General features: G+C 35.7%; 2 protein-coding genes across 6 annotated transcripts in view; one reads left to right on the top strand and one right to left on the bottom strand.

Annotated features, from left to right (window-relative positions):
* Positions 1 to 778: 778 nt before the first annotated feature.
* ormdl1 (ORMDL sphingolipid biosynthesis regulator 1) lies at positions 779 to 9,939 on the bottom strand. 2 transcript variants are annotated; one of them, NM_200093.1, is given in 4 exon segments: positions 779 to 2,016; positions 4,441 to 4,592; positions 5,682 to 5,864; positions 9,859 to 9,918. In NM_200093.1, coding segments are annotated over 3 exon segments (462 nt in total). In that variant the 5' UTR covers positions 5,856 to 5,864; positions 9,859 to 9,918; the 3' UTR covers positions 779 to 1,880.
* Positions 2,415 to 10,152, top strand: part of pms1 (PMS1 homolog 1, mismatch repair system component) — a 66,688-nt gene continuing 58,950 nt past the window's right edge. The window contains exons 1-2 of one of the 4 annotated variants that reach the window (XM_068223333.2): positions 2,415 to 4,327; positions 6,250 to 6,330. The gene's annotated coding sequence lies outside the window, so the exon portion shown is untranslated. Of the gene's footprint in view, positions 4,339 to 5,349; positions 6,081 to 6,249; positions 6,331 to 10,152 lie in introns of those variants that run through there. The other 3 variants (XM_073911747.1, XM_073911749.1, XM_073911748.1) reach the window with 3 other exon arrangements.

Genomic DNA, 10,152 nt, shown 5'->3' with positions numbered 1-10,152 from the left:
AACAAGCCAAAGCATTGTGCAAATCTGATACCCGTTATCCTAAAAGTTTGGACAGGGTGGTGGAATTTTTTTCCCTTTTCCAAAACCTAAAACCCAAGAGGAGAAATGCCAGTGTGGATCAAGCTGTCTGGACACTGTCACACACTGTCCATGTTTCCTCGTTGGTTAGTAACGATTTATTTCCTTGCACAACAATTAGTCTGTCAGACTTTTTGGCAAAAAAAGAGAAATCATGTTTTAATTTGTTATTATTAGATTATTTTTCAATTTCACCTCTCCTGCTGTGCGTGAACTGAGCTGTTAAATGGTCAGCGTGCGAGTCGCTAGGCTTTAGCTTCAATTTTAAATTATTCTCTAATCGGTTGCGTATTATGTCGGGAATATACCCGTTATGCATACTGCAGTCCTTTTTTGTCTGGTTTTCTCAGGTATCTTACCTGTTCACCAAAAATGACTACTTGTATACCTAAGAATGTCTGACACCGGCGCATACACATTGTTATAGATGTGCCAGGCATGGAAGCTTGACAGGCCTAACAACAGTAACAAAGGAGGGGAGCCGGGCTTAGCGAAGGGTCAATTGCTGTATTTATGATACATTTCCAATGAATTTAAAATAAAACTGAATTATTAAGGTGAATTCAGGTCATTTGGGACACTTTTTGCCATTGATAGACCAAGTAAAATGATCCCTATTGACCTGAATTCACCCTAATATTTAGTACACAAGAAGTGTACATGCTTTACACCAGTGTATTTCACACAATGGACAATAGGGTTGCTAATACTTTGCAAAGGTTTATTTGCTTGCAGCATGTCATACAACAGATAACATACTATGTTCATACCTTTTCTCAAAACAAAAGGGCAAAACAATTGGCACAGTTGAGGCTTTGCAGATATCGTCAAAAGACAAGATGATGGAAGGATGCGAACTGTTAACAGGTCTATGTTACAGTTTGTCAACTTCAATAATACTGTGACAGAAAAGAGTAAAGAAATATGATAGTTTGCTGAAGCTTGGTTCTGATCTGGAGTTTTCTGATCACATAGTGACACTTTGTGTAATCGACTCATTCTGATTAGAACTGAAAATACAACAACTTTGGGAAGAACTTGAAGTTTTGTTTTAAGGTAAAAGGAAACTTTTCAAAAAGAAAATTTTGGAAATAATGCGCACTGATAAACAGTTCAAAAAGAGACCAGAGAAATAAGATGTATTTTTAATTTCACTTCAACTTAATGCACTTTAAATCTGTTAATCTTATTAAATTTTCACTGTCACTTAGAAGCTGTAAGACATTAACCAAACAAAACTATACACAATATTGTGAACAAATAGTTTTCAGGAAATCATGCAAATTTAGTTTATTATTTGTCATCTCTGAAGCAATGAAAACATCCAACAAAACTCAAGAAACAGCAGAAAGGTTTCATGGCTTGTAAATGATTTTAAAAACACATTTTTTTCAACTCATGGCATTATTTAAGAACATATTCAGAAATGTGAAGTGACGCTAAAAGCATTAATCAATTTCAGTGTATCAGTGTTGTGAACACATTTGAACAAACAAAAACTAATTAACGAAAAAAATAACTTCAACCATGAAACCTGGGCCAGCCCAGATCCACGAGGATCACAAAACAACTAACAAAAACACATTAAATATCTTAAGTTATTAATGCTTGCGGAATTGTCCTCCTAACGTATCCCTACAACAATTTCTCAAGATATATCAAACAAAGAGACTCACAAATTACACGGACTGTACAAAACTGCTAAGTGTACACAACTGCGGTACAAAGTACAAAGGGTTATCAACAACATTCCCATATCAGGCAGCAGCTCCCAACTGGTCTGTGCCCTCTGAACATTGGGATTAATACTTGTTTATTCCAAAGATCCGCACTCCGTGGAGCTGTGGCAATTTGGGGATGAGAACGCTCAAAAGCGAAGCTGTGTTTATCACAAAATGAGCTGTGTCATATTTTGTGTAAAAGCTGGCAAGAAAATATCTGCAAGGAAAAGAAGATCAAAATCAGTAAAGGAACTTGCATACTACGAGTGCTGTTAAATGATTAATCCTGACTAATACATCCCAGGATCATTAAAACATCTGTGCACAGATAAATGCACAGATTTCCACATATTTTTAAGCACATAATTAAGTTTATTTATTTACTAGTGTAAATGTGTGTAAAACTACATTTGTTCAGTTTTTTTTATTAATTTCTGTAATAATATTGACATATGAAAATGTTCATTTGATTCATTTACAATACAGTTTGTAAAGTAATATTTTCTGTATTTTAGTATACCTATAACAGACTTGCTTTGTTTATCAAATAAACAAAACATTACCAACATTAAATAAAACTTAAGTTATTAATTTATTATATATATTATGTTTTTAGTTACGATACTCCCAAAATCATTCTACATAAATCAGATTTTTACTAAATTCTGTGCAGAAATAGCAAAGAAAATGTTCGCAGATTCTTTATTGCCATAGCCTACATTTATGGGAAATGTAAAATAGTTTGTCCCGGGCACATTTAATTGCACATTTTAGATGACAAATCCACTAGAGGGCACTGTCTACATTTTTGCTAATCTAAAATGCATTTTTTAGGGTACATTTTGTTAAACGTGCGAGTACACGTCCTTTTTGTGCACGTCCATGAGAAGGCAGGGTTAGTAGTACAGATCAAGCGAATCACTGACTGTAACCCAACCAATAGTGTTTTTAAAATGTAAGATAAAGTCCATCGCAGCCATTTAGGCTTTTTTTTGTAAAACCATGCTTCAACAGACTTCAACCCGAGTGGTCTGCATCACAAGTACTAACCATACTGGAAAAGTTGTCCATATGGAGATAGAAAAACGAGGCAAACATATCTAATTACGATGCCGTGAAAGTGTTTTGTGTTTGTTTTTGGTGTTGTGCAAAGAACTGCACAAAAGTAATGCTTTATTCACCGATAATACTGTATGTGCCTGTTCATATCATTATTGTAAAAAGGAACAAAAGCTGCTGGTGTCATCCAACCCCGTAGCATTCACTTTACCTACAAACTGTCATCAAATATATGTTTATGTACATTTTTTGGGCGTTTTCACAAAAATGTAGGCTGAAGCACATATTTCCAACGAGCCTGTGTTGGACTAATTGCATGTATTATGTATCCATGTTTATACAACAGTTCTGTCTGGTTCTCAAATCTGATTGGCTGATAGCCGTGCGATATTCTGCAATATCAGAACTCCTACAGCCTCTTTACCCTTTGTGTATTACTCCACCCACATACAGCCAGTAAAAAGCAGACACAACAGATCTATAGTTTAAAAGATGCTTGCTCAGCTGTTTAACTGTCAGCTTATGATTTGAATCTGGAAGAAAGTAGTTCCTCATACAAAAGGGTTTTTGAGACTCTCCATGTTTGATTTTGTTTTCATATACACAATTATGCCGTCGAACTGTTGTATAAACGCAAAATCACACTCGTAGCAGTGCGATATGGCTTTATATCGGCACTGGTGGGGGCACTAAGGCACTCCTCCCAACGCACACCTCCCATCAGTGCCGATATACAGCCATATCGCACTGCTACTCGTGTGATATTGCTCATATATATCTATATACATATATAGAATTTTTTTAATTTATATTTATGTATGAATAATTTTTATAACAAAAATTCTAAGTATACCTGTCACCCTTTGTAAGTATATAGACATTAAAGTCTGTGCATTTATATATACATAAATATACACGCACTCACAAACAATAGCTGCTTGTTCAAAATGAGCTGAAAAATCATAATTATTGCTTTTTTGTGGACAACTTAATTGTTTTTACAAATTTAAGTGGATTCAACATGAAACAATTAAGTTAACCTAATTGATTTCTGTTTAAACAACATGAATGAATTGTGTGGAAGCCTGCATGTTTTACAGTGCAATACACACATATAATATGTAAATAAAAACATTTATTTTGCATGTGATTTGCATTTAATCATTAAACAGCATAATAATGCATTTATTATGCTTTTCTGGATATCAGCTTTTATGTAGGGTGGAATGTAAAGGGTCTGCAAAGTTTTAATGATGAATAATGCATAACTGGGGCAATTTTAAAGGGATCATTAACCTACTTGTTCTAAGCCCGTTTGCTGTTTCTTCTGTTCAACACAAAAGAAACTATTTTGAAGAATGATGGAAACTGATCAATGGATAATGGTTTCCAACATTCTAAAAAAATCTTCATTTTCAACAACAAAAAAAGATACTCATACTGAATGTTTGGAACCACTTCAGATGAAGGTGAGTAAATGGTGAGTGAACTCTCCCTTTAACATTTTTTTTTTATGTGAAAAGCAGTATTTCCTGTATTTAGTGTAAGATACTGTGCAAAAATGTACACAGCATCAACTTACAAAATGATTGGTGAGATTGTAAAGAATTTTCTAGATGATGTGAACTGCACGCCGTAGTCCAGCTGTTCCCAGTGTGTGAGAAGTCTTGCCTTGCCCTGGTCTGGAGTTTCAAATGGTGTGCCTTTCACTGCATGCATAAACACATACATACCCTGCGGAAACACAGAAAGATGATCTAAATGTCATACAGGCTATTTGAAAAGATTAGAACAGAGGGACCTGTTAATGTTAAGCTTAAAGGAACAAATCAAGAATGCTTTTGCACACACAAAACAACAATGAACCATCAAAGCCCTGAACTTATGGCCCGTTTCCACTCAGTAACCTACGGTAAGGTTCGGTATGTTTTTATGGCCATTTCCACTGTCAAAGGGTACCAAAATGCGAACCGTACCAATTTTTGGGTACCCTTTTAAAAGGGTTTCAAGCAGGACAAATGGATACCAAAAGGCGGAGCTAGATGAGCAGCTGAACGATATTGGTTTACAGAGACACGTCACCAGCGCATACACAAGCAGATGAATGAAAACATAGGAATCGCCATTTTTAAAATCACAGCCGAGACATTACATTGTTATAACATATACATTTAGTTCCTTTTTGGGCCTTTAGGTATCTATGGACCCTTGCTGTATATGAGGGATGAAAGATTTATAAATAAATAAATCTTTTTAGGAATCTTTAAAATATCTAAGTATATAAGATGTTATCCAAGAATGACCAAAAGGCCAACATAAGTCATTAATAACAGAATTTTAATCTTTGATTGAACTAAACCTTTAAGACAAAATATAAACAAGCCTCAAAATGTGCCTTTGCTAATTACATTTTGAAAGATCTGGTGGTCAAAATTGATCAATAAACAATGACCTAACCTGTAGCTTTACCTCATGAAAAGCTATTGTATGATAACTCCCATGTATGAAAACCTACTACGCTTATTAAATTAGTTTTCCATGTCAGGACAACAGACACATCGCAGTGTCCCTATGAATAGCCTCTCTTTATCATTGTGGCACAAGCCGTCATGCATCATCATGTGCCAGCGAGCTCTAACTTGATTGCTGATGTCATACTGTTGACCTTGAATCTTTGTGCAAGAGCAGTCTTATATAACAATGCCACGCAGGCTACTAGGGAAGCATCAATTGTCAAGACTCGGGCCACTGCTGAGAAAATGACAACCCATGCACAGGGGAATAAGACAGGGCATATAACAAAGGATTATTCAGGACACTTACAAAATTGTGAATAACGTTTGTGAGGGTCCACACAACAGGAACACTGAAGAAAGGAATGCTCAACAGTACAATGTGAAGCATTCCGACGCCGAGCGCGTATGTCAGCCATATCCCTCGACTGTTCATCACACGGGTATTTGGGTTCACTTCGCTGTGGGCCACGCCGACATTCATCTTGCTTTTCTGTGGACAGACCAATTAAACAGTAAATTACAGCAGTCTAAAATGTCAAAATGGAAATATAAAGTCAAGCAATACAAAAGAATGCATTAGTGGCTGCCCACTTATTAAGTTTCAGAAGGATTTTTTCCACGTTCGTTTTTCACATAGGAGTTAAAAAAAGCCTTTGTTTGAGTGTTATAAGCCGCGGATCAAACATACTTATACTATGCCCTAAAAGTATGCACTTTTTTTTGTAAAGGAAAAGTATATACTTTTGAGTTTGTAACAGAAGAGTATGCAAGCTTTAGGACATATTACTACCTCGTTAACAAATTATGCTGCTTAGTTAAGTCCCCTGTCAATCATCTCCACACATTATCCACATTTCTTTCATATTTTATTACAGATCTTACAGGAGAAGCAGCAGCAGCAGGATAATCTACCATTCGCGAGTCTTTCATGCAGAGAAATCTCCTCAGGTCTTTTGGTAATTATGCATTCAGAAGTTAATGTCCAAACATATCTTGATACGAGTTCACGTTGTTGCAGATGAAATGTAACACAGAAAATGCAGTTTAAATATCTTCTAGTTGGATAGATTAGATATTGATTAACAGTCATTCAAACAAATTTTCCCAAACCGCTCTACTTGACAGTTGGGCTGCGTCCGAAACCGCATACTTCCATACTATACAGTACGCTAAAATCAGTATGTGAGCCGAGTAGTATGTCCGAATTCATAGAATTCGAAAAACTGTGCGAGAAGTACCCGGATGACTTACTACTTCCGGCGAGATTCTGGAGTACGCATCCCATGCACGCTGCGCTATCCCATGATGCCCCGCGAGCGAACTGATGAATGGGAGTAAAGCGACGCAAATTACGCAGGTACGTCACGTGACTATGTCAAAATGGCGGATGTAGTACATCCAAATTCCATTCATACTTTTCACATTCATACTGTATAGAACACACTTTTCTAACGGCTGAGTAGTACGTTTAAATTCAAATGCAGTACCTACTGAGTAGTATGCAGTTTCGGATGCAGCCTTGGTCTCATGGTCTGCCATGTTTTTGGTTTGTTTACACTTTTTACCCGAGCTTGTAGTTCTAATCAAATTCACGTCCAACGTGCAATGTACTGGGCAATATCAGCGGTTAGTGTATGGATGCCTCTACATTTCAAATTTTCACCGGAAATATTAAACCATCCGGGAACCTTTGGCATACTCTTTTTTTTTTAACATACTATGGCTTTGGAAATAGTATTCAAGAATAGATTAGTATTTAGGATGGATAGTATGCAAATTGGGACGCAGCATGTGTACATAACGAGGTAAATGAAGAAAATTCTATTAAGCGCTGCAAATTACAATGAAATTTGAAACTAATAATTTTAAAGTCAATATTGCAATATCCTTATATAAATACAATATATTTCAAGTTTATAGCAATATAGGCATGCCAGGGTATCTGCAGGGTCTGAATTTGCTGCTGGAATCAGCTTTCAGAAATGATCGGATGTGCTCCAACATTAGGCACGTTCAAATCAAGACTGAAAACACATCTGTTCAGCTGTGCCTTTACTGAATGAGCACTGTGCTACGTCCTACAGATCGCACTATTGTCTTTCTTCCCGCTTCATCCTTTTATAACCTGTTTTAACACATTTTAACCTGTTTTTAAATCATTCGTTTCTTATACATGTCTCTTTTACTCCCGTGTATGTAAAGTGCTTTGAAATAACAATTGTGTATGAAATGTGCTATATAAACTTGCCATGCCTAAATTAAAACAAAATTTTAAACCTTAAGTTTTAAATTCGCTGAAATATCGTGTTGTAGGTCTTAAATCATTTTAAACAGGTCTTATTTTCCTATTTTCAAGTAAAGCTACCCAATTTGGCTAACACCCATCCAATCACTAACATTTCATCTCATTAAAAGTTTCAACAAAAGATTATTTATTCATGTAACTTCCCTACAATAACATTTGTTTTAATGGCTATTTAAATATTTTAACAGGGCCATTCGAAAAACTCCTCAGCCTTGTGTAAGTGTAATTTCATTCATAATGGTTCTAAAAAGGTCTTAAAATGTCTTAAATTTGACATGAAACCTGTTTCTACAACCCTGGCATGTAACAATTGATTGGTGAAATTTTTTGTGCAGCTTCATTGGTAATGTAGTTTTCTGCACAAATTCTCCTACATCGTTGTATTACAAATATTAGTCCTTCCAGTTTTTTTTCATGTATATTTGTGGCCTAAAATTACTGATTGTGTCTCATTTTTTTCTTAAAACTTATAGCATTATTTGCCATAGTTCTTGTGTTTTTCTGTGGATAATAATAAACACAGAAAATAATAAATAAATTATTTTTTCCCTCAAAACCCACATTGGACTTGCAAAATACTGGAGGGACTAAAATATAGTGAAATTGATGTGAACGGGTGGATTTAACAGGAAATATACCATTAACAACCTCAGACCTTACAACATATCTTTAAAGGTTTATTAGGTATTGTTAAAAATCAAACACTGTATAGCAATTTCAAACTTCCAGATTTTTGTGCTCCATAATTCTGCATAGTATAAAAAGCTGTTAAATTAAATTTCAGACATTAAATGATAAAACAACAAAATAAAAACAACAAAAAAATTAACTATTAAAAAAGGGTATTTGAGTGGTTTTGTTTTCTCTCTTAAACATAACTAACAGCAATATGTCAGTACACGCAAATGTTTGGTAAGCTTCTCATTAGCTGCAGATTAGTTAGCTGATGCTTTAATGCCATGCAAGCTTCCTTTGCTATTTTAATGCTGAGTAAGAAGAAAATCTCCAAAACAGACTTAATGTTCACTCTAAAATCTTCTTATAAAATGTTTGCCATCTTAACCTGATTTGTTTATATAGAACCTATTCAAATTATTAAATGTATTTTTGCTATCTATAGGGGATTGATTTGAAGCAAAAGCGGTCAGTCTTTAAAATTGGGTTTACTAGTTCTTTCATAGATGTTTTATTGTTCTAGTTAAGAGTACAGCTTGACAAAGTCTGAATGAGGTCTCGTCTATATGCCAACAAAAGCATGTTCATGCACTTACAATAGACCGATTCTTCATAGGATGCTCTATTACTGTTCACGTCGGCTAAGTCGTCCTCACATAATTCACAACAATTCGGTTTTTCTTTGGAACAGCAAAAGAGGTGGAAGTGACATTTTATGGCATGTTTGCTTTATCTGGCATGGTAAGCGGTTCAAGCAGCTGCTCGAAAGTCAAAGTTCAATGTTACCTAATATTAAGCTCATTTGTTTGCTTCTTTCATATCAACTTATCAATCAGTTGCAGAAAAGCACACACAAACACTATTATTTGATCTGATATTTCGTACAATATATATGCATTAAAATAAAATCAGAGGTCAAAGGCTAAAGTCCTGCTACACTTAATCATGTCAACACATCAAATTATCTCTCTCTGATTGTGTAATACATGTTTTAATATTTCTATAGACAACAACTCAGCAATTGAACAGCAACAGTGTTGTATAGCTCTTACTTATAAAAAGCCTGTTGCAAATAACACAGCCAGCAAACATTTATTTAACGTTTATTAAATGTTACATACAGACTCGTGTTGGTTTTGCATCAGCAGCTGGAGGAGATAAACAAGTCTATGACACACATAGAGTTAGCAGCTGAGCTACACGACAAAACACTGCATTTTCTAGCACAGCTCACAATCTAACCACTTACAATAACACTGTTTAAACACGCTTATCCCCGCATGTGTCCTTACATTATGTTGTTTTTTGGTTTTGCGCATGAGCAATGCTCTTTATTTAGCATCAACTGCTTTCATAACAAACACCAGTTGCTTTTGTTTCACTCTACTTCAATTAAACACCTCAAACAGAAGTAAAAGCTGCTAAATCGCGCGATTATTGCTAGGTCTTGGGCTATTAGGGTTTAATTTAGCGACTTTGTTGGGTAGGAGATGTGTAACGGTACCTTGTTTTGCGTCCGGGTGAAGCAGGCTGGAGCGCTGCCGGCCTCCGCTGCGCGCACTGCGGGCTGACTCACCGCACACACACCGCTAGCAGACCAGGCTACCACTGCTAACGGGGTTACAACCGCAAACCTCGCGAGATGAAACGCGGCACGCCCACTAAAAGCGTAATGTTTACAAAATAAAACAGATAAAATGCTAATTTTGCTTACATTTTGCTTAATAAATGTCTCGCTATTGATTATTTCATAATCAGGAAGAATTATATAAGCCACTTTTTACACATAAATGCGATT

This window comes from Danio rerio, chromosome 9, assembly GCF_049306965.1.
Source record: "Danio rerio strain Tuebingen ecotype United States chromosome 9, GRCz12tu, whole genome shotgun sequence".
NCBI lineage: Eukaryota > Metazoa > Chordata > Actinopteri > Cypriniformes > Danionidae > Danio > Danio rerio.
Note: the sequence above shows the minus strand (reverse complement) of the source record. Positions and strands in the feature narration are given on the sequence as shown.

Excerpts from the sequence above, each read along its gene's own strand:
- ormdl1 (XM_068223335.2), bottom strand. Across the intron at positions 4,593-5,681 it reads CAAACGTTATTCACAATTTT|GGTATGTATGTGTTTATGCA; the intron begins GTAAGTGTCCTG and ends GTGTTTCCGCAG. Across the intron at positions 2,017-4,440 it reads ACAATCTCACCAATCATTTT|ATATTTTCTTGCCAGCTTTT; the intron begins GTAAGTTGATGC and ends TTTTCCTTGCAG.